The sequence below is a fragment of the Aethina tumida genome, chromosome 5 (assembly GCF_024364675.1).
Source record: "Aethina tumida isolate Nest 87 chromosome 5, icAetTumi1.1, whole genome shotgun sequence".
In the NCBI taxonomy this organism is placed as follows: Eukaryota; Metazoa; Arthropoda; class Insecta; order Coleoptera; family Nitidulidae; genus Aethina; species Aethina tumida.
The window spans coordinates 12,032,151-12,059,055 of NC_065439.1; the positions used below are offsets into that span (position 1 = coordinate 12,032,151).

At 25.6% G+C, this 26,905-nt stretch overlaps 1 protein-coding gene across 1 annotated transcript in view; it reads left to right on the plus strand.

Annotated features, from left to right (window-relative positions):
- The first annotated feature begins 1,699 nt into the window (after positions 1–1,699).
- LOC109593890 (neuropeptide F receptor-like) overlaps positions 1,700–26,905 on the plus strand; it is a 32,491-nt gene continuing 7,285 nt past the window's right edge. Inside the window, exons 1-4 of the mRNA XM_049967471.1 lie at positions 1,700–1,824; positions 11,232–11,476; positions 16,178–16,420; positions 21,313–21,570. Of these exons, the coding sequence (XP_049823428.1) occupies positions 11,282–11,476; positions 16,178–16,420; positions 21,313–21,570 (696 nt within the window). The 5' untranslated portion in view covers positions 1,700–1,824; positions 11,232–11,281. The remainder of the gene's footprint in view (positions 1,825–11,231; positions 11,477–16,177; positions 16,421–21,312; positions 21,571–26,905) is intronic.

Sequence of the window (26,905 nt, forward strand, 5' to 3'; positions counted from 1 at the left end):
TATTCTTCTCTGCGAATCTTCTACTTTCTAAACAAAAATAGATATTAGCGTTGAACTTATTTCTGGCTTAACTGGAAGCTTCCCACTAAACTATTTGGAGGCCAATTTTTTCTTTGAAAGTTCATCATAAATAAAAATGATGCTGAAAATTTGAGACCGAATTCTATCAAATCCGTCCACTGTAGAATTTTTTGAAATTTGAAGAGAGTAAATTTTTTAGTCATATACAAAAATTTGTATCTCAGCTTCTATATGAATTAGAGATTCTATTGAAACGGTATTCTTCTCTGCGAATCTTCTACTTTTTAGACAAAAATAGATATTAGCGTTAAACTTATTTTTGTCTTAGCTGGAAGAGTCCCACTAAACAACTGCATTAGCAAAATTTTACCTGCTTTGAAAATGCTTTCAAATCTACAGTTTCCAAAATATAGGGTTAAATAACTACTGACATTTTTTGTATAAGTGTATTCTGTTGATATCTGCACATTTTTTCCTTAATTGTCTCGATTGACATTGCCAAAGTCAAAAATCGGTATTTTTAGATGAGTGTAACTTTTTTTCTCGGAACTTCGATTTGTTTCAAATTTTCAGAGAAGTTAGTCTATAATATTCCCCACATTCTCTGAAAATTTCAACTATGGTATCGAGATTGGATTTCGAGTTATAAAATTTCAAACATCTCGAAAATTGCTTTTATCAAAAGCAATTTATTAACGTTTATCATTTCAATGTATATTATTATAATTATATAGTTAAATGGTAATGATGGAGCAATGGATTTGCCCATTATATTTTCAAGTATATCTATTTAAAATATTGTAAATAAATAATTGTTGAAATATTGTCTTATTGCATAAATTAATCAATCTATTCTTTGAAACACCACATTAAAATAACAGAAATAAAAATATAAATAAATGGAAGAAAACCTGAAAACCTTATAAATTTTAACATTATAAGAAATTAAGTATTATTTCAGTTTCAGTTTTTTTTATAAATGTAATATGAGAAATATAATTTTGCTTTAACTAAAAATATTTTATTATATATTTTTTAGAAAGCTAAATTTTTTCAAATTTTAAAACCGAACTCTATTATAATGTCATTTTGAAATAGTTACACATATTGTTCCAAAATTATAAAGAAGTATTATTTCTTAAGTATCTTTAGCAAAGAATGTCTTTAGAAATTTTAACTATTTCACCAAAAAAATACATCAAAAAGTTTTTAGATTTTTTAAAAATCTGTCAGTTTTCACAAACATTTCAGAAATAATCAAGTAAATGCGATTTTTACTAATCAACATTTCAAAAAAATTAAATTTTACTCTCCTGAGTCAGTTTTCTCTACAACAACAACAACAACAACAAAAATATACCAATTTAGGGCACCTTGCACACATAATAACTAATAGGACGCCAACGAATTATATTTATTTTATAGACAAAATCCAGTGATTTAGGGTAAATAACTATCGTGGTGTTTTTCGCGTTGGTTGCATTTCCAAGTCATTTGTTGCCTTAAAAGGTTTTTGTGCCGGAAACATCCTTTCAACCTGATTTATTTATGTCAAAGTGCTAGCAAAATACTAGCAAAACAAATTTACGACCCGGTTTCACCGTGCAATTTAATAATTTTTCACATTCAGCAAAAAAAAAAAAAAATGCAACGATAAATAAACACATCGTCACCTAAACGACGATGGGGGGAAATTGGCGAAAATAAAAAAGTTGACCTAAGACTTTCAGGAAAGTCGGGCTGTAATCTCTTCTCGGACAAATAAAAGAATAGGACTTTTAATTTACGGCAGTGCAAACGGAGGTAGTGAATTATTGCAGTAAGGAACAACTTAACGGTGCTTAACAACAATCTCCACCCCCTGGTGCAGCGTCCATTACGTATGTATGCGAACGCAACGTCTCAATTTGTACGCGTCGGTTCGGATAACTTGTCGGTTTTCCAAATTAATATTTATGTTGAGATGCCGGCAAGAAATGTACGTACTTGAGAGCAATAAACATAGAAAATAAATTGCGTCAGGCGTAAATAAATCATTGCTTGTTGCACAATATTTATCTCGTTCTGTTCCAATGGATCCTGGAATTTATTGTGGTTTAGGAGTTTTTGAATTGAACGCGTATTTTATCGGTTCGAAATGTTATTTATACGGATTTTGTTGTGTTAGTTTTGGAAAATTATAATGAATGGTTACGAGGAATGCAATAATATTATTTCGTGCACATATCAGACGTTAATAAAATTTTAAGGGTGCTATTCATAAAATATTTTATGTTTCATTCTATTTATTTTTATATTACACTGCATATCTGCAATATTCTCATCATTTTCTTCAAGATTGATATTAATATTAAAATCAATAAAAATAGATATAAATATATCAATGTCGTTTCCTAATTAAATTAACTGAGATAAATTAATTAATACAAACTGAAACAGTAACCGAAAATTACATACGTTTTTTAAAAAATTATTTACCAAATTAAATATTTTAAAATTCACAAATTCATAAATTATTTTATGGTTTCTCCTGTTTTCAAATCATAATACACATCTGCAATATTTTCAATTTTTGCTTTATATTTTAAAATGACATTGAATCCGTAAAAATACTGTTTCGTTTTTAATTACAGTAACAAATCATTTTTATAACTTCACGTGAAATATTTATTACATTAAGATAATAAGAAAAAAAATTAAAAAGTTAGCCAATGAAATTAATTTAAATAAGTCATATTTGAAATTTATTAAAAAATCTATAAGTTCATAAAATATTTTATAATTTTTTCTGATGATTTTTAAATTACAATACATTTTTATAATGTTATTGATTTTTATTTTACTAATAATGATAATGAATCCATGAAAATACTGTTTTGTTTTTGTAATTTTGTGAATTATATTATTTATTTACTTGATTTTCGTTACTATTTATTTTTGTAACATGAAATATTTATTATATTATAATTATAAAGAAGAAAAAGAATTAAAAAGTTACCTAATCAAATTAGTTTAAATGAGCCATGTTTGAAATTTATTTTATAATCTATAAATTCATAAAATATTTTACATTTTTTTCTGATTATTTTTATGTTACAATATATAATTCTAATATTATCGATTTTTACTTTACTAATAATGATACTGATCCATAAAAAATTCTGTTTTGTTTTTTTTGTAATATTGGGAAATGTAATATTATTTAATTACCTAATGATTTTAGTTACAATTTATATTTTCCGACTTTTTCAGTTCGTTCAGTTTTTTTTAAAATACTATTTATTTTGTTTTCAGTTACAGTAACAATTTATTTTTATAATTTTACATGACATGATAACATTGCGTTATTTAAAAATTATTTAATCAAATTAATTTATTGTGAATATATAAAATATTTTTTCTAAATGATATTTGTATTTTTATATTACAATACATACTTGTAATATTATCGATTTTTACTTTACTAATAATGATACCAAATCCTTAAAAAATACTGTTTTTTTGTAATATTGGGGAATATAATATTATTTAATTACTTGATGATTTTAGTTACAATTTATATTTTCAGTAACTGTTTTTTTAATTACTTTATTGAAATATTATTCCTAGATTTTTTAAAATTTATCAATTTATAAAATATTTATTATTTATTTTTCATATATTTCATAACTTGACAATGTTTACTTTTCATATATTTCAATACTTGAAAATATAAAATTTATAATAAATAAAAATACTGTTTTATTAAAATTTTTTCTCAAAGAATAATATTATTTATGTTCATATTATCAACTAATTATTAGTTAGAATTTTATTTCCAGTTACAATTTATTTTAATTATTTTTTTCAGAAATATTTTTTGTCCTTTTAACTTTAATGAAACATTGAAATTAAATATATTAATTAATTACTTGTACGCAATTGGTTAAAAGTTACTTAATCAAATTAATTTAAATAAATCATACTTGAAAATATAAAATTTATTAAAAAACTCATGAAATATTTTATATTTTCTTATATTTTTTTATCAAATTTCGAAGCAAAGTGGGGACTTTTCCTGTCTCTGTCGTGCATGATGTCTCTTTCAAGATTCGGAGGGAGCAAACGCATTTCTGTCGATATATAATATTCTTGTTTCTATTAAATTAAATTCTTAAAGAATTGTTTTGGTTTTATATGGTTGTCAAATATACAATTTTTAATTATAGATAATTTAAAGTATAATTTATAAATCTTTAAAATTATTTATCATATTTAATTTGTACATCCGAAATATTTTTTATATTTATGATTATAATAAAAAATTAAAAGTAAAAACTTAAAAAGTTATTTAATAAAATTAATTTATATTAATTATTATTATATTATATTATATTATATTATAGTTAAAATTTACTTATATATTTATATAATATATTTTACATGCAGTATTTTCGATTTTTGCTTTAATTATAATTACTTATTTAATAATTATATTTAATTCTGAAAACTAATATATATATGGTAATGGTCATTATTTAATTATAACTATAACTAACTATATTAGAATGTTTAATGTGAACTGTTAAAATAATATTCATTTACTAATATTGTATTATACCACTAAAAATAATAATATAGGCATAAACAGAATAAATTCTGAATATTATATTCCTCCAAGCTTCTTGAATTACTACATGAAAAGTTCATTTAAATTTGTTAAGTTAGTTGTCAATTTGATCTTATATATTTCATATAGAGATGATATCCAGAGATTGTATCGACCAGAGCAAAACACTAATGGTGTGTTCTTTTAACCAATTTTGGATTTGTATTTAGAATTGTTATCGTATTAAAAAGTAAACGATACTACAAAATGTGGAAGCAAATTGTTGTTTAATATATCCCTGTACATAAAACGGTAGATGTGTCCTCCTATACGATTAACGGGTCATATGCCAGACGCAGAGAAGCATTCTCATGCCATATTAAACCGCCACCCTGTTTAACAGGGGGTATAACAAACGTTTTATGTAGTCTTGTCGCTGAAGGACATCTAACGTAAGCTAAACTGCCATTTTAGACAAATTAAATGTAGACTCATCACTAAAAACTACCCGGCCTCAATGATCTGTGGTCCAGTGGACGCCAACCTGGCGAAATGGGGCCTTCACATTCACACAGAATAATTCACAATGCATATAAAATATTTTTAATATTTGTTATTAGGTTGCTATAATTAAGGCCACTACTGTATGTGTATAATTGTATAACATTATATAAAATAACGACATTCCTGGTAAATTTTAAGATAATTAATACAGTTCTATATGGAATATAGATGATATAAATGATAATTAATTTTATTTTTTTGGTTCGTATTCGATAAATATATGGGTTAACATATTTGTACTGAAGAATGTGTGTGTACTGAATACTTTATATTTCTTATAATCATTGTCATAAATGCCCAGCAATAATCTTTTCAATAATCCTGATATATTATTTCCATAGTAATTGACTTTTGGAGACAATGTTATTCATTTTCAACTAATTATTAAGAAAATAATGTAGATCCGAATATAGGAAATGTAATATTAAGATCGTATTCATAACTATAGCATATTAGTTTTAGGTTTTCCTCTACTTGGTCTGAAAATACTCAACCAACCCAAATCAACCAATGATGGTGCACCCTGTACACCCTCGGATATAATAATCTAATAACGTTTCAAACCTTCGAACAATATGTTCAACAATTCGATTTACTTGATTACTCGTACTATATTAACTGATAATCTTATGAATTAACCCAGATAATTTCCAACAGCTGATTAACACAACGTGTAAAACGCCAAAAACATGTTAAAACCCTTTCCATTTTTCTTTTGTGAATATTGAAAACGTGCCCGGAACAGATTTACCTCCACCGTTTATCATTCCCGATAAAACTTATCTAAATAATGCAACACAATTCATGTACACCGTTTTATCTTGGCGGAATAAAAACGCGTAAGTGCATTCACGCCAGACAGCAATAATAAAAAGCACTGATTTATTCTTCGCGCAACCGAACATTTGTTGTTAGAAATAAAAGTTGTTTTAAACGCTCGGATGAAATATGATTTCATTTCTTTCGGCGTCGCGGCCACTTTCAAATTCGCTTTATCATTCGCCGAATATAAGATTAAAATGCCCGGTTTCATTTAAGGGGGCCTGGCTGAACTTAATTTTGTTTAAAATGCAAATTTCTGCAATGTTCGCAACGTTATTTCAGTTGTTTTCGCCGTCGGATTCGTTACCCAAACTTTCCGTCGATGTAACAACAGACGAACAAAAAAAAGTAAGCTGTCCTACTTATTAGTATTCGCAAATATAAAAATGTGAGCGAAAGAATAAGGACATAAATTCATTTTATTGTTGCATCGGATCGTAAATTATTCATGCCATATACAATTTTTATTGTACGTTGAGAGGGTAAATCCTTGAAATTGTCAAGTGGTTGAAAATTGTACTTTGTGTGCAACATATTCATACAAGATTATTGATCGGTTTTTATTATTAATGGGAGGAAGTGGTGAATTACGAGTTTTGAACATAATTCTCCCGGAACGGCATAAATTTTGAAATGCTTAACGTCGTACAGTTTATAACATACATAGTTTTATTATCGCTGGGATTTAAAAATCTGAAATTGTCAAGTTGTTCTACATTATTGCACTTAAACCATGAAATGTTGTACACTTTATCCTGTTTATTTTATACGGCTGGAAAAAGCTCGACTTCATATGTTCCATTTAAATTTAATGCCAGAAAGTATAAAATATTATTCACAATATAAAAAACAATCAAAATTTAGCAATAATTATTAAAATGTGGTGTAGCTTGTTTTATTACGATTTATTGTAATAAAATACCAGTATTTATATTCAAGTTTAACACATTAGTGGAGTAATATAATTTTATTAAATTATCATCAAATCGCTGTCCATAAATAACAAATATTTTTTAATTTGTAATATTTTGTATTTATTTGTATTTGGTTCAATTTTATTTGCTCAATATCGATTGGTTTTATTATTGTGAGGAACTGGAGAATTATGAGTTTTGAGCATAATTCTCCTGAACAGCATAAATTTTAAAATGTTCATCGTCGTACAATTTACTTTATACACAATTTTATTAGCTCTGGGATTACAAAACTCTAAAATTGTCAAGTTGCTCAACACTATTGTACTTAAATTATGACATGTTGTACACTTTATCCTGTTTATTTTATGCGGCTGCTAAAGTTCATGACATCATAAAGTTCATTTAAGTTTAATGCTGGGACCTAGAAAAATTATTAACAAATAAAAACTGATTGTGAGTGGAGGTTAAACAATTAAAAATTATGTGCCTATTTTAGAACAGTTAGTAATGTTTATGTCGGTTCAATATTATTTGCTCACGATAAATTGATTTTATTATTAATGTGAAGTGGAGAATTATGAATTTTAAACATAATTCTCCTGAACAACATAAATTTTGATAATATTTATTCTCTTCGTGACACTTTATCCTGTTCATTTTATGTGTTTGCTAACATTCACGACATCATAAAGTTCATTTAAATTTGATGCTTGGGACCAAAAAAAAATATTAACAAATAAAAAACTGATTGTAAACAATTAAATTTATGTACTCATTTCAGAAGAGATAATAAAGTTTATGTTTGTTCTATTTTAATTGCTCACGATTAATTAGTTTTATTATTAATGTGAGGAAGTGAAAAACTGTAAATTTTAAACACAATTCATTCCTGTTCATTTAATGCGGCAGCTAAAATTCTGGACATCATAAGGTTCATTTAAATTTAATGCTGGGGACCAAGAAAACTTATTAACAAATAAAAAACTGATTGTAAATGGAGGTTAAACAATTAAAAACTATGTACTCATTCGAGAATAGATAACAAAGTTTATGTCTGTTCCATTTTAATTACTTTCGATTAATTAGTTTTATTGTTAATGTGAGTAAGTGGAGAATTGTAAATTTTAAACATAATTCTCCCGAACGGGATAAATTTTATAAGCTCTGGATTTTTAAAACTCTAAAATTGTCAAGTTGCTCATCACTCTTGTACTTAAATCATGACATGTTGTTCACTTTATCCTGCTCATTTAATGCGACTGCTAAAATTCAGAACATCATAAAGTTCATTTAAATTTAATGCTGGAAACTAAAAAAAAATATGAACAAATAAAAAACTGATTCTAAGCGCTCATTTAATGCGGCTGCTAAAATTCAGGACATTATAAAGTTTATTTAAATTTAATGCTGGGACCTAAAAAAGTTGTTAACAATATAAAAAATAATTGTAAGTAGAGGTTAAACAATAGAAAATTATATACCAATTAACGAACAGTTAGTAAAGTTTATGCCGGTACAATTTTATTTGCTCACGATCAATTGGTTTTATTATTAATGTGAGTATATAGAGAATTGTGAATTTTAAACATGATTCCTAAATACATCATAAATTTTATGTTTATTGTTCTACAGATTATAACATGCACAATTTTATTAACGTCGAGATTTTAAAACTCTAAAATTGTCAAGTTGTTGAACACTATTTTCTTAAATCATGACAAGTACACTTTATTCTATTTATTTTCTGCGACTACTAAAATTCAAGACTTCATAAAGTTCATTTAAATTTATTGCTGGAACCTAGTAAAATTATTAACAAATAAAAACTGATTGTAAGTGGAGGTTAAACAATTAAAAATAATGTACTCATTTTAGAATAGATAATAAAGTTTATATCTATTCTATTTTAATTGCTCACGATTAATCAGTTTTATTATTAATGTGAGGAAGTAGAGAATTGTAAATTTTAAACATAATTCTCCCTAACAGGATAAATTTTATAATGTCCATTGTCGTACAGATTATAAAATGCACAATTTTATTAATGGTAGGATTTAAAAACTCTAAAATTGTCAAGTTGCTCAACACTATTGCACTTAAATTATGACATGTACACTTTATCCTGTTTATTTTATGAGGCTGCGAAAATTCAGGACATCATAAAGTTCATTTAAAATTAATGCTGGGATAAATTTAATTTGTTGTATTGTAATTTAATGTTCAAGAACAGGATAAATTTTATAATGTTTATTGTCGTACAGATTACATACACAACTTTATTAGAGCTTGGGATTTTAAAACTCTAAAATTATGAAGTTGTTCCACGTTATTATACTTAAATCATGAAATATTGTACACTTCATTCTGTTCATTTTATGCGGCTACAAAAATTCTCGACTTCATAAATTTAATTTAAATTTAATCCCAGAAAATATAATATATTTACAATATATAATAAAAAAAAATAATTGTAGGTAGATGAATGATGATCAATTGAAAAATATACACATACCAAATTTACAATGGGTAAATGATGAATATGTCTAATTAAATGTAACTTCAGCTTCAAGTTTTCAGCTTGTTATATTACGATTTAATTGAATAAAATCGAATATTAATGGAATATTATTATTCTATTGAAATGTCATTACTCAAATCGCTATCCATAAATAATAAACGTTTTTTAAATGTGTAACGTTTTGGATACTTTCATGTCGATTCAATTTCATATGCAATATTGATCGATTTTTAATATTAATGTGAAAAAATGGAGAATTATGAGATTTGAACAGGATAAATTTTAAAATGTTTATCATCGTACAGTTTAGATCATACGCAGTTTTATTACGGCTGATATTCAAAAACTCCAAAATTCATAAGTTATTCAACATTATAGTACTTAAATTATGAAATGTTACACACTTTATCTACTTTATTTTTTGAGGCTGCAAAAATTCACGACTACACAAGTTTTATTTAAATTTAATGCTGGATATACACACCTCAGTTACAATTTTTATTAGACATTGAAAAATAGAAAATCCTTGAAATTCATTATTAATCTGAGGAGAATTATGAACGTAATTTCCTTGAACAGTACAAAGTTTAAAATGTTTATCGTCACCCATTTTATATTATACACAATTTTATTAGTGCCGTGGTTCTAAAACTTTAAAACTATCAAGTTGTTCAACATTGTTATACTTAAATCATTAAATAATGTACACTTTATATTATTTATTTTATACGGATGTAAAATTCTGGACTTAATAGGTTAATCAATTAAAAATATATATACTAATAATACCATATTAATTAGTTAAATATGGTGTAACGACGTGACGTTTAATAACGATTACACCACATTTTACTAATTATTATGAAATCGGTATATTTATATTTAATTGTTTAACTTATTGTCACTTTATTTTCCAGTTTTCAATTCAATCGAATAAAATATGACAATTTATATTCAAGAGTGACATATCGTTGAAGTAATATTATTCTATTGAATTGTCATTATTCAAATAGCTGTCCGTAAATAACAAATGTTTTTTTAATTTGTAATATTTTGTATTTATTTGTATGTCGGTTCAATTTTATTTGCCTAGTAATGCATTATTCATATTTGATTTGTTTTTTATGCGTCCTTCGTTCTATTTTTGTCTACTATAAATATTAATTGCATTATTTATTTATACAAATAAATCAGAAATAAACAATTTCATATTCTGAATATGTCAATTTAAGCAGCAATAAACTCTTAATTTTGTTGTAAAATATTTTATTGATATTGCGTATAAAAATATAATGTAAACTTTATTTTATGTTTGTCCTTTATTGTATAATATTTTTGCAAACTAAATAAATCAAATAAGGTCGATGGTCTCATTGGTGGAAGGAAATAAACAAGATAAGAAGGAAATTTATGGGACCAGAAGTAGTTTTCGAAGCGAAACTTGTTAAATGGTCCAACTTCTAGGTCATTATCCTTGTTGAACATAAACGAAATACAACATATTTTAAATGAAATGACATTAAAAAAATAAATATTTTTATTAGTAGTATTATTATAGGAGAAAAATGGAAGGCGAATTTCAAAAGAAATAATATTATATTGATTTAATTGTCTTATTTCGTCGAAAGATGCTTCTTAAAATCAATTTCCAGTAATTTCGAAGTTTCCCCCAAACACATTTTACGACTCGTCGTTAAAACCATTGAACTTCGTATTTTTAATTGTCCTCCACCTTGAGCACTTAAAAGCTTTAATACATTTAATGCGTCTATTAACCGACAAATTTCTTGCGTTGTTTCAGATAAAATGTCTCTCTGAATCCTCCCATCGAAAGTGAACTGAAGTGAAAAAATGTCCGACGACAACAATCAAACGAACGAAACGTTCGACTGGGTCCAACAAGTGATGAACAGGAGCAAGGACGTGGACCAGGGATTGATAAACAGTTACACCAGCAACAAGGCCATAGAGGAGCCCGCCTATACGTATTTGATAATCTTTTATGGGATTCTAATAACGTTTGGGGCATTAGGAAACACCCTAGTGGTAAGCTATGTAAACAGGCTGTTATTTTATGATGTGTTAAATTTTATATCGGGCTGTAAAAGTGTGCGGTGAATTATTCAGTACACGATTTCGAATAGGTTAAATTGTAAGTACGTTTAGAACGTATGATAATGTAACTGCGAGGAAAATTAAACTCTTTATTTATAGGTCGTTTCGGTGCATGAATTAATGTTTCAGGAGTTTTACTTTGCTCCACTTGTAATCTGGAACAAGTCTTAATTTATTTTAATTAAATGGAGACACGCTTTTAGTGCACATTTTTAATTATGCAATGTTGCGCATATATTTTTGCACAAAATGACTTGGGAATAAATAATAAATGTATTTATACTAATGAAATATGAAATATAATAATTTTATTATAATTTCAGCGTTGTAATACAATATTATAATATATTTTTAATATAACTTAATTAATAATTAATATAGTCATCATTAACCATGAATAAAATTTTAATTATTTTAAAATTATATTATGATATATCAATTTTCAAATATTTTAGTTTGAAATTTTATTGAGAAAATAATAATTAGGTTAAATGTAATATAATTTTAGAAATAAAAAAGTAATTTTAAAATAAATTATATAAAAAGTAAAACAATTAATATTAAAATTTGCTGACAAATTTTTTGTACTCTTTCATTTAAATTGTTGGACCTAGTAATTACAAAAATATTAAAAATGTTACAATGTAATTTTGAAAATTTTAATTTAAATGAATATTTAAAATTATTCAAAGACATTCATTTTAAATTCTTCGAAAACTCTATTAAACATGAAAATTGAAATAATTAAGAGAATTACAAAAGGTAGAATGAAATTTATTTTTGTTTAGAAAAATATTTTCTTTACGTCATGATATTTTTCGATACGGATATTTTCTCCAAATTTTTAAAATTATGGAATAATTAAAAAAGTAATTTTTCGTATGTTAATATATCATAATTGCAATATAAAATTCAAAAAACACGAAATATTATTTCTAAACGGGAAAATTGAAATATCAAGGATAAAATATTTATTTTGGTTGTGACAAATATGTTTTATCAAAATATCAATTTTTTATAATTTAATATCAATATTCTAAAATGTGAATTGAATTTAGAAAATAAATTTTAACTAATATTATAAAAATATTAAAAAAAATATATTTCTTCAGTATTAATATTTACAATTTGCAATGTTAAAATTTAAAAAATCTAAAAATATTTTAAAAGTAAAAATTTAATGGAATAATCAAAAAAGTAACTTTCCGCATATCATAAATATTTAAACTTATTTGAATTTAATTGAAGAAATATGTATTTTTACATAATTCTAATATAAAATTTTAAAAATCATATTTTAAACGTAAACATTTATCTATTCAATAATTTTCAAGAAGAGGAAAAATTTATTTTTGTTATAAATTTTTTTTATTATAAAGATCTAATATGTCCAGATATAATTATGTTCTAAAATTTTTAATTATATTATTAATATATTAAAAAATAATTTTAGCATATTAATCTCACAATTGTAATGAATATATTTAAAAACAACGAAAAATGTTTTAAGAACAAAATATTTTAAAAATACTGGAAACAAAAAAGAGAAAAACATATTTAAAGAAAACCACAAATTATTAAAACTATAAAAAAATGGAAATTGAAATATTAAAAAAATAGATTAAGATCAAGAGAAAAATATTTATTTTATTTATAACAAATATTGAAAAATATTTAAAAAAATAAATTTAAATTAAAAATTATTATTTAATGAATATTTCCATTTTTAAAATACGAAATATAATATAGTTCTAAATTTTATATAAATACTATAAGTATCATAAAAAATATCATGGTGCAATTTTATATTAGCGAAACAATGAATAAAATAAGCAAAGCGTTATGACAGTATGATACATCACGTCTAGACTTTAAGGTGAGTTATAGCCACTCCACAGAATCGTTTTGTCATTTTGTCTGCACAAGATGAATTAAAATCGAACGTCGAATTTTGTTCTATAAATTAATTTTATCACAGTCGATGGATTATTTAAAGTGCGAATTTATTGGGGAACTTTTATATCATATTTTATGACCGTTATAAATCGTCTAACGATTAAACTGTACAAATCACTGATGTAGATATTAAATAGCCCATTCGAAAATTGGTAAAATATAACTGCGCAAATTTACCCCGACGAAAAACTTTCAATTAATATATTTAAGTGGATGTTTATAAAGGAACGCCGACGCTATTCAATATTATTTTCGTTCAGACAGTTCAACACCCTCATTATACATTCGTGTTTCAGAAAATCTTTGAAAAACGGAGCGGAATTCATTGCGATTTCGCAAAACTGAACAAAAGGCATTATCAAAAGTGATTTCGGTGACGTCTAGACTTTTTGACAACGATACCGTCTCAAAAAAAAACTAAAAATACATTACGTAAAATGGCACCGTTTATTTATGGATTAGTATTTGTTACTCCGGCATAAAATTTACATTCTTCAGTTGCGTTCTGAATTATCGTTTTCCGCACGTCGGTGATTTACAATCGAAATGAAAGTGATATTTCAACTAAAATGAAATTCCCATCGCAATTCATTCTTGAAGTGACGATTCCGTTGTCGCGTAATATCCACCATCTCTCTAATTTTCGGTGAGAGGTAAATTTTTCACAAATTTAAGAGATATTTTACCTACATTTCGGATGAATGATAACGAATGAGAAAATGTCGTTTTATTTAATTTATTTAGAATAGGTTATTTGATTTGTAACTACATATTTCTGAAATTAAAGTCATCTACAAATATTTGCTTCGAATTTAATTAAATTTTACGTAGATATCATACTGCTCGTAATATTTAATATATTATTTTACAAAATTTGAATTTTTTAAATATATTTTACATATTTTTTTTTCAATTTAATAGTGTTTGTAGTTATTTAACTATTTGGAAATATTTTTATAAAAATAAATTATGCAGTTAACTTCCTTCGAAATGAATTAAATTTTATGACAGTACATTTCAATAATTAACTTAAAAATTAATTTTGGAATATATTGTTTAATAATGTGTTTCTTCAATTTGAATTGTATTTACAGTTAATTAATCTTTTTATAAGAAAAAACTATTTTTAGACATGTTTATACCAATAAAATTTTATACAAATATTTTCTTCGAAATTAATAAAATTGTTTGACAATACATTTCAATAGAATTTAATTTTCAAAACTTAAAAATTAATTTTAGAACATATTATTTAATAATGTTTTTCTTCAATTTGAATTGTATTTACAGTCCATTAATATTATTATAACAAAAAACTGTTTTTAGACATTTTTATTTAAAATTTTATACAAATATTTCCTTCAAAAATTAGTAAAATCTTATGACATAACATTTAAATAAAATTTAATTTTTAAAACTTAATATTTAATTTTAGAAGATATTGTTTAATAATGTGTTTCTTCAATTTGAATTATATTTATAGTCAGTTAATCTTTTTATAAGAAAAAAAAAATGTTTTTAGACATTTTTATAACAATAAAATTTTATACAAATATTTCCTTGGAAAATTAGTAAAAACTTTTAATATTTAATTTTAGAAGATATTTTTAAATAATGTTTTTCTTCAATTTTAATTGTATTTACGTCAATTAATTTTTTAGAGAATAAAGCTTTAACTGTATTTTCAGTCAATTTATTTAATAATAAAGTTTTCAGGTATTTTTATGAAAATAATATTATGTACAAAGATTTTATTAAAAATTAATAAAACTTTACATTACAATATAATTATATTTTTTAAACTTAAATTTAGAAAACTTAGCTTATAACATTTGGTAAAACAGATTAGTTATTTAGATAAAAATAAAATTATATACAAAGATTTTGTATCAATTTTTATGGTATTTTTAGTCAATATAATTAAAACAACAACAGATATTTATATTTTCTTTCGAGAATAATAAAATTTTATGTTGATGCATTGCAATAAAATTTCATTTTTAAAATTCAATATTGCATTCTAGTAAGTACTGTTTTACGGCCTTTTTGTTTAATTTTTACAGTAAAATTTAATTAATTCTAAATTAAATCAGTAACATGTAATTAAATTTGATTTTTAATACTAATAATTTTATCATAAAAATATACAAGTCAATAAAATGTCATAAAATTTAGTGTTATTTCTATAATTATAATAAAACATGAAAGTTCTATTTTCAGTTTTAATTTAAACATTCACTTACAAAGTTTTTTTTATTATATAAAATCCAATTAAAATTATACAAAAGAGCTAATTTTCTTACATAATGAAGTTTGTATAACGTCCTGAGTTAACATTTGTTTCAAGCTACAACTGATTTACAGAAACTGAAAGTAAATTATTAAAACACATTTTGATATTTATTATTTTATATTAATTTTAAAGCATATTTGAACAAAATGTAAAGCTAATTAACTTCAGTAACATTCCGAAAAGAAAATTTATAACCCTAATTAAACGCTAAACAAATTATCCACAGTCACAGATAAGAAAATGTTAATTAAGAATTCATATTTTCTGCACCTTCTGCTTCGATGCCATCCATTGTCACAAATTTATTACAGACAAACCGTAACGATGAAAGTGCTCTAATAAATTAAGCCACCGTCGATAACATCGCATTTTCGATTTTGCAGATAATCGCGGTGGTGAGAAAACCGGCGATGCGAACGCCGAGGAACTTGTTCATCTTGAACTTGGCGATAGCCGATTGGCTCCTTTGCACCGTCACGATGCCGTTGACGCTTATGGAGATCCTGGCACAGTATTTCCCGTTGGGGAACAGTCCGTTCCTGTGCAAGACCATCGGTGCGATGCAGGCGACGAGCATTTTCGTCTCGACGATTTCCATAACGGCGATTGCCCTCGACAGGTATCAAGTAAGTTGTTTCGCTTAATTCGAATTTGATTTACTGTTCCGCATGGTTTTGATTTAATGCTGTTCGATTTCCTTTTGTGGGGGTGTTTTGTATGGTAATAGTATTTCAGTGCACGAAGGAAATTAATAGAAGGGCGCAAAAAATACATATATTGGAAGGATAATAATGTAAAATATGGCATAAAATTCAATACTTAATATTTTTTATGATTTATATTAATTTGATAGTTTTAATTGTTAGATACGATTTAATTTAAAAATATAGCAATATAATATATCTATATTTTTTTAAACCAAATTTAAATTATATGTTAAAAATGTCCTAAATTTACAAAATAAATTTAAAGAAAACTCTAATTAAATATTAATAATTTTAACCGAAAAATACGGAATATTTTTTTACATAATCGATTAAAATTATAATTTCATGAATTACATGTGTGATAAATTATTCAAGAAGTAAAATATTGAATTTATTATTTGTTTCAATTTCTAATATATGAAAAATTTTATATCCCAAACAATTTAAAATAATATAATAATAGTTTAATTAATTTTATTAAATTATAAGTGAAATTCTTAAATTTATTTTTTTTAATTTAATTGAGAAAATAATTATTTTTATATGTACACTCTTGGACAAAAGAAATCGTATGATATAATTGTTTAAGATAGTAAATGAAATAATAATAAAAAATAATATTAAAACAATAAATAATAAAATAATAATAATAATAATAATAATACAAAGTATTAATATTACAAGGCGTAGACAAAGACCCAGTTTTTTGCCAACATATAAGTTTGGAAACCCCTTAAATTTAATTTATTTTGACCATTTATAAGTATTGTTTAACTTCCCACTGTAGTGTGCGAATTAAAAATATTAGTTTTAATCATGACAAAGCGAAAACAAATCCCAATGGCCTTGGATATGTTGCGGATCGTTCCTGAACTGGCAAACTTCGTAGTACAATTCTTGAAAGGCGCATAAAGAGCGTATTCCAGATTAACAGCCCGTGATATTTATCAAGAATTATTGCAAGGTAATGTACTAACACTGTACAAAGAAGACTAATGGGAAATGGGACTGTTTGGAAGAAAACCCTCAAAAAATCCCTTATATCACAGAAAAATAGAGAGAACAGGCTTAGCTTTGAAAGAGAGCATATTTCGTGGTCTAACAAAAAGTACGTATTGGTGTTATTTAGTGATGAAATTATATTTAATTTATTTGGATGATGGTAAGGGGTTTGTTAAACAATCAGTAGGCAAACGGCTCCAACCAATTACCGATAGTTAAACACGGAAGGGACAATATTATGATATAGACCTGTTTCAATCAATATGGTTTTTTCCATATTAATGAAAAACATATAAAAGAATCACATACCTTTGGTGGAGGATAAAATGTCACTAAGATGGTTGTTTCAAGGACATGTACATAAAAGACTGGTTCGAATGAGAAAAAGTACAAATTTTGCTATGACCTTCACAATCACTGGATCTAAACCTTATAAAACACCTTTGAGATGATTTAGAAAGGAATATATGGCAGCACATCATAAAAAATAATAGAGCTACTGAAAAGGCTTCAAAGGCAAAAATTACCTCCAGGATTTACTAGACAATTGGTTGACTCTATGAACAAATGGCGTGCAGCAGTCATATAAACTGTGCTTTTGGTTTATTATTCGAAAATTAGATTATTTAATAAGGTTTCCAAACTTATGTCCAAATGAAAAAGTTTAATTTTGTATCAGATTCTATTTTACTTTAAAATAACTTAATAAATGTGATTTAAATTTCTAGAAGCATTTTTATTAATTCCTTATACAGGATATCGAACTGTAACTTAATTTAAAATAATTCATTGTTTATTAATTATTCGTATAATAAACAATTCAATTTTAGGGTTTTCAAAGTTTTGTCTTCATATATAATATATGAATATATATATATGAATATTATATTTAATGAATTTTATCATATACTGTATAATTGTACTTTAATTGCAATAGTTACATTTAACTACTGAAGTTCCTTAATTTTCAAATTGTAAAGCATTTTCCTCTTAACTATCTACTCAAGCATTATTTCGTTTAATTCCAATTTGATTTGCTGTTCTGGATGATTTTGATTAAAGCGATTCGACATCCTTTGTACGGATGTTACGTATAATTATAATATTCGAGTTCATGAAGGAAATTAATGGAGAGATATTTTAAATATAACAATAATGGTATAATCTGGAAGGATAATAATGCATCTTGCTAAGTGATTTACAGGATGCACTTTGACTGATTTGACTTCCTTTGTAACATGATTTATGTTGCATTGTTATGGATGATACAAAACAAGTTTGGAAATTTATTAACTCTATTATATGAAAAGAAAATTAACCCACAAAAGAAAGTATAAATCGAATAAATTTCTGTTAAATAAATTTCGTGAGATGCAAACAAATCCTCGGCAAAATTAATAAGGGTTATAAATAATATAAATGGAAATATGTATATTATTTCAGTGGATTTGTCAAGTTTATTTGACGGATATTATGAATAAAATTCAGCTGTGGCTTTATCCAAGAAAATATATTTTAAAACCATTATAGTAATTGTTTCATGAAATGAAATCTAAATTAAATCTTAATACAAAATTGTAAAATGGATATATTACAAAACTGGTGGATGCGCCATATTGATATTCTAAATTTTATTTTCCATTTATTATTTCAATTGTATTAATTAAAGTTAATTTAATAATGTTATTTATTTTTATTAAAAATATATATTTACAATAATGGTGGATGCACCACATTTGTATTCAATTATTTTAATTGTATTAATCAATTACAATAAAAATATCATACTAATATCTATTGTGAGGGAAATAATTATATATATATATATATATATATATATATATATATATTCTTCTATTATTCTAATTGTATTAGTAATCTTATTTATTTTAATTAAAATTTACATAATTACAATAATGGTGGATGCGTCATATTTGTATTCTAAATTTTATTTTTTTATTATTTTAATTGTGTTATTCAATTACAATAAAAAATTCATACGAATATTTTTTGTATGGGAAATAATTATATGTTCAAGTTCAACTTTAAATTAGTAATTATTTATTTTCATTAAAATTTAATGTAAATAAATAAATTTCTATCTAAATTTTAATCAACTATAATAAAAAATTATAATATAAATATCTATTGTATGGGAAATAATTATATGTTCAATAGTGTTCAATGTTTAAATTAATAATGTTATTTATTTTTATTAAAATAAAAATATATATTTACAATAATGGTGGATGCGCCACATTTATTTTCTAAAGTTTACTTTTCTTTTATTATTCTAATTGTATTATTAATCAATTACAAAAAATTCATATAATTATATATTGTATAGAATATGTATAGTATTTAATGTTTAAAATAATAATGTTATTTATTTTTATTAAAATGTAAAAATATGTATTTACAATAATGGTGGATACTCCACATTTGTATTTTAAATTTAATTAGCATTTGTTATTTTAATTTAATTAAATTTAACAATATAAAAAATTCAGACAAATATTTAGAATACGATTTTCAAATCTATTTTTATTATTGTTATGAAACACGTAAATAAATAAAATTTTATTATTTTAATATTTATAATATCATATATTTAGAGAATTTTCATGAATAGAGTCATGAATAAAATTTTTAAATTTTTATTGCTCAAATTTATACAAAACAAAATTTATATAAGCTCATATAAAAATTAAACATCTTTTGAATCATAGTCAGTTTGATTGTAAAAATAAATTGTAAACAAAGTAAATTGAAATTAAATAGAAAATAATATTAAAAAATTAATAAACCTTTAGTTCTGACTTTTACATTTTGGAATTTTAAAAATATTTCTGTATGAATTTTCATACGGAAATTATTAGTTTTATCAATAAATGTAGAAGAATTTTATTTTTTATGACATACAGAATGTTGTTAATAATCATATATTCACCTTATGTATCTTCTTCTTTCTTTTATTTACGTTCTTAGTTTATTTATTTATTTTTGATATCTTCATAATAAAAAAGCAAAATTAGTAAAAAAGTAATATGTGATTTAATTTTAATTTTAACCTAAAATATTCAAAAAAAAAATTTGTTTTTATATAAAACATCAAATTTTACCAAAATAATTTTTATTTTAAAAAGCCATTATTCATAAAAATAGAGAATATTCCACCCCAAAAATTCCACCTAGCCATTGTTTTATAAATCATCCCCGAATTTTCAACTTCGACAACACCGAATTAAATTCGAAACTCGGACAATGGCAGGACAAAGAAGAGACAAATTGCGCAATAAATTTGTCAGTCGGAAACCCGTTGTTTCGCACTATTCCGTGCGGCAAATTCGGAAATTTTATTAAAGCTTACATACCCCTGCCACCGAAAACTACGCGACCTTTTTGTCACATTGCAACAGGTGCGCAACTTCCAACGTCTTCATTCGGTTATTTCATTTTGACAAATTTCCCTAAATTGGGATTTACGGCGGACACGAATATGGCGTGCCGCATAAAAATTCGCCTCAATAATTTAGTGGGGGAGAAGCGAAAAGTCGTGTTGTAATAAAAGGGGACGTCGGAGGAAATTGTGTAGTCTCCGGGGACGACATAAAAATTCGTATAACAATTTAAAACAAAAATTATATTTTCGCCAACTTCGACCGGAATGAATGCGTTGGAAATTCAGCGGTGTGCCCCCGTACCGGCATGCCGCGGCATATAAATCATCAGTTTAGCTTGATTATTTTTTTGCACCATTTGCTTTAGTACGCTCCTTCATATCTACCCCTTTGTTTTATCAATTTCAGGTGATCGTCTACCCGACGCGGGAGAGTTTACAGCTATGCGGGGCCACCGTCATCCTGTTCGTAATTTGGACGGTGGCCTTCCTCCTCGCCTCACCGCTGCTTATATCCAAATCTCTATCCCACCACGTCGTGGAGCTCGAGTCCACCACCCTGATCGTCAACTTCTGCTACGAGGACTGGCCGGTGCAACACGGACGGGCGTTCTACTCGATTTTCTCGTTGATCTTCCAGTACACACTCCCGATCATCATCGTATCGGTAAGCGCAATTAAAACCGCCAGTTCCGTTTAATTAAACCGCCGGGTCGTACAACGAATCTTCTGTTCATAGTTAATTAAGTCCGGCAAACTGGATGTGAAACACGTTACCTTTTATTAGTACATTGATTGGGTCGAATCGAAGTTTGAATCAATGCAAAGTGAAACTGAAGAAGTGTTTTATGTAATCGAATCTTTTTTTAAGTGGCTGTTCGGTTCGGTTTATGAGATCGGGAACGTTATAAATGTAAATAGAATCGACTGGGGATCAAGTTACGACACTCGGAATAGGTACGGAGTGGATATAATGAAATTTAATGTCTTCAGGACGATGAAACACCCATTACTTTAAATTATTCTGATTTTTTTTAATTTTTTTTTCTTTATTTAAATTTTGTCTTAATTTAATTTTTTTATAAATGAGCAAAATTTTCAGGATAAATTTAAGAAACAATGCGAAAAATATTGAATTTTGTATTTGCAATTTAAGTCACAATAAATCACGTTAATCAATATTATATTTTAAACCCATAATGTATTAATGTTTATTTATTATAATTATGTAGTATTAAATATTTAATTAAAGAGATTTTTGAACATATTCATAAATATATAATTTTATTCCGGCTTTTGTTTTCCAACATGAACAGTTTTTTTTTTGTTGAAACAGAGAGGGGAAAATGTAAAAACCCCTGTCCGGGTACCGATCCGGAGATCATAACCAAAATGCTTCTCATATGCGATTACTCACATATGGGGAAAACAGGGCGTATATTTGCATATACGGGTTTACTGAACCAGAAGACGTGGGACTGACAAAAATGCCAGCCCCCTGTCAACTGGGTTCGGAAGAACAAGTCCAATCTGAGGAAGATCCGAGATCTTTCTGGGTATGGATTGGACTTGCAGTTAAATCCGTTGGCTTCCCACCACCACTGGCTTGTGGAGCGGTACTGAGCCCCAGGAAACATGAACAGTTGATTCATTAACAGTGAATGGGAACAATACACAATACATGAATACAAAAATATAATATATTAAGCCATAAATAAATAGATTAAAATTATTTCATATTAAACAGAATAAAACAATATATAATTATTTATAAATCCTTTAGATAGGGAAAAATGGAATATTTTTATTAAAAATTTAAGAATTAAGTTCCTATATTTTTTTTAAATATAAACAAATATGACAATTTAAAAATCGTTTAAATAGAATAATATTAAATATTTTTTAATTTTTTTTGAATAGAAAAACATTCCTAAACATACGAAAAATATTAAATTTAAAGATACTGTATATTAAATAAAATAAATATATACTATATAAAAGTTTATATAAAGCAATATAAATTTTTATAAAAAGTCTTTTTATTAAATATCTATTATACAATATTAATTTATGAAATATTAAAATTTAATTTTAATATTTTTATTAAATTATATTAAAAATATATATGAAAATCAAAATTATTATTATTATTTTAAACATCCAATATCTGAAAAATTTTATATGAAAATAATGTAACAAATTTTATTTTACAAATAAGTAATTTATTCAAATATAAAATATATAAGCAAAATAAACTCAAAATATGATCATTTAAAATTCATTTAAATAAGGAAATCAATATTTTTTAAGAATTATTGAAAATCAAAATGTATAAGCATATATTTGTTATTTATATTATTTTTTAAATATCTAAAATCCATTTTTAATTTATAAAATATTAATATATACATAATATTAACATAATTGAAATTTTATTTCAATATTTTTATTAAAATTTAAGAAAAATATGACAATTTATTTTTCTTAAATAAATGCTATTGGAAAAATTTTAGATTTAAAATAATGAAACAAACTTAATTTTACAAAAAAAAAAAAAAAATTATATTATTAAATTTAAGGAATTAAATTTCATTTTAATATTTTTCTAAATATAATAATAAAAAATATGAAAATTTGAAAATAATTTACATATGGAAATTTGAAATATGTTTTATTTACAATGCAAACAAAATGTTTCTTAAATTTATATGATTATAAATGTATAAAATGTTTGAAATTTGCAATAATTTTTTTAATTATATTTAATCATTAATAATTTAACAATACATAAAGAAAATTTTCTTTATACTTTTTAATTACATTCTAATTAAATATTAATTTTATAATAGAAATACATTAATTTTCAAAATTGAAATGTCAAAACATAAATGAAACGTGAAAAATAAAATAAATGTTAATAATTTTTTTTTAATTATTAGTCGGTTAGAGCTGCAAAAATATTTCTAAAATTCTACACATATAAATATTTTGATCCGGTTAAACAGTTTAAACATTTTTAAATCACGCCCTTAATCGAGGAGTAATTACTTCGAAATTGGTGGAAATGAAAATCGGGTGAAGTAGTTACTCATCTGTCGCTTTAGCAATTTAAAAAACTGCCCCGCGAATTTTACATTTAACAGTGATTTGTGGTTAGACATTTTTTTTCCTACCATCGTTACAGAGAAATCGCATATTATGATTAATTGGGTTCCTTTTTATTTTTGAAAATATGTGTGTGCCGGAAATTTTATTAACCATAATTCTTTGCCGTTCCGGTACCAAGGCAACATTAGCAGTGAGTTAAATGGGCATGTATTGCGGTTTTACTATGAACAAGCATTAATATTTTAATTTATTATCAAACCGCCCATTATTTTGTTTACGGCCTCGACAATGTGTTATTTGCGACTGTCAAAACCAATAAACTGCAAAACTATCGAGACAGATTACACGAAAATAAACGTGAGGACCAGACTTTTTGTTTCAAGCAATATTTATCGAGAGTCTCAGGAGAACGTGAAAGAATCGAATGAAATGTTTTTGCCATCAGGCAAGTGCTAAAATTATTTTCTCAAAGCGCAGACAATAATAACGTTATCGACAACGCCAAATTGTGCATGTACACACAAAAACAAGTCGTGTCTGGTGGAAAAAAATCAACAAACACAATGATATTTTATTCAATCTTTGTTTTAAACAGATTTGGCAACCAAATTTCAGAAAAAAACACACAATATATTCATTGACATAGAATATAAAACGATGGGCAAATTTTAATAGAATTTTGATGTACAATTTGGGATAATTTAGAGTGGTAAATAATTAAAGATTCAAACAAAAATATTAAATATATTGGTCAGTATAATTTTTTTAACTAATTAAACATTAATTAGTTTATTGGTTAATGTTGAACGATGCTGAATAAATCTGTGCTGGTTGGGAAACAAATAACATTTCACTTGTTGAAACGAAGACAACAATTTCAGATATCTTTGAGACACAGTTGTGTTATCTGAATACCATGATATTATAATACGATAAATTCGATCAATTCTTCCACACTTTATACAAGTCGAATTAAAGATAGTCTTAACTAAGTTCACAACTGTCTTTCTGTAAAACACACAGAGTTACATTATGTCCAAATGTAGTTTAACTAGCCAAGCTTTTAGCAGCTTTAATAAGGTTGTCATCAGTAAATTCTGGCAGATCGATGTGTGGTGAATGTGAGAATGCTGGCTCATCTGTAACTGTTCAATTCCAATTCATCCGATTGGCGACTCCTATCTCTTTTAAGCCATTAATTCACCCTCTATAAAACTCACTTATATTATTAAAATTTGCACGCATCCGTACTAATGACATTTGAAAATTTGAAAGAACACTTTGGAAATTTATCACACACAAAAAACATTTTGTTGAATATACTAACTGTTGAAATAAGAAATGATTAAAATTTGTCAATCGGAAAACGTATTGTCAGTTTCTTGTTCTTTTTCTTCATATCATTAAAGTATTTCAAACAAGCATGTACTTAGTTATTTTCACAATTTGTTTTATTTAGTAATCTATACATCTATACATATAAATAAAATTGGAGTGTCTGTTTGTAATATTGAAATAACCGTTTTTTACTACATATATATATGAATATAAATACGGTACATACACCAAAAAAAACATTTTTTACAATATTTGTCTCTAGGTCTGTCTGACTATTTGTTCTGGCTAATCTCTGAAATGGCTGGTCCGATTTTGACGGGACTTTTATTGGCAGGTAGCTGATATAATAAGGAGTAACTTAGGCTACTTTTATTTTAGAAAAATAAAGTTAGGTTGCAATGTCCAAGTACTGTCCAGTACCACACGCAGCTCACTTGCTTCCACCACTTCTCCCACCAACGATTCATTGATAGTTTGATTTGATTGATAGGTATCTTTTATAATTCCACAGATCCGTTCTCTTAACTTATCTTACCTTAATTCAAAATATTTTGTTACATTTATACTTCCTTTTTTACCTTTAAGTAATCATTATAAATAATTATAAATTAAGCACATTTGTGTTCAATATTCAGATTTACATTGAAATTAATAAATTATTTATGTTATTTTATTTAGTAAGTAACATAGATAGTTGTTTTTTTTCTAATATTTAGTTATGCCTAAAAAAAGTCAATTCTCTCTAAAAACATGAGAAAAGCCAAAAGCCACGTGAAAATGAATCTGAAGAAGATAGGGAAAGTCGTCTTATAAATTGTAGATTACGGATGTCCATGTCTAGGTCGAATGAGAGTAGTTCTTTAGGAATGAACGATTACAATTAGATAGTACGCGTTATTCATTGTTAAGGGCTCAAGAATTTTTGGAATCTCGAGATCACCGTCTAGGAAACGATCGTATTCAACAAGCTATCGGACGAAATCGCGAGTACAGCTAGTTTATACTAAATGTTTAATGCTTTGAATACGAAGAAGAAATTAATTAATTTTAACCAATTAGGAGTTTTGTAGATATAGAATAGTGGGCCTGGATGAAGCACACATACCACCGCGGTTGAACAGAAATGTTCAAGTATTGTTATACATTGTTGGTAGTCATGGAGTGAAGAGGGCAGAAGAGGTAGAGCAAGAGGTTCCGGAAGTCTACCACCGAGCTACAAGACCGTAGTCTTAGATGAGTTAAAGACGAATTATTACTGATGAATATTTTGCCAATGGACTTCCAGCAAACCATATGCTCCAATGAAATCAGTTTGTGTTTAGTGATAAATTACGGTTTTACTTAGGCAAGCATGATGGTCATGTGTTAGTAAGGTGGAGAAAGAGCTTTGCTGTGGAGAGTCATATTCATAACACTATGGGTTTATGGTATGGAATACTATTGCTTATGATAACAGGTCACCTTCCGTCTTCATTAGTGGCAATATGACGTCCCAGCAATATGTGGATGAAGTTTTGGAGACTTATTCTCATCCATACATAAGAAGAGATGTCGGA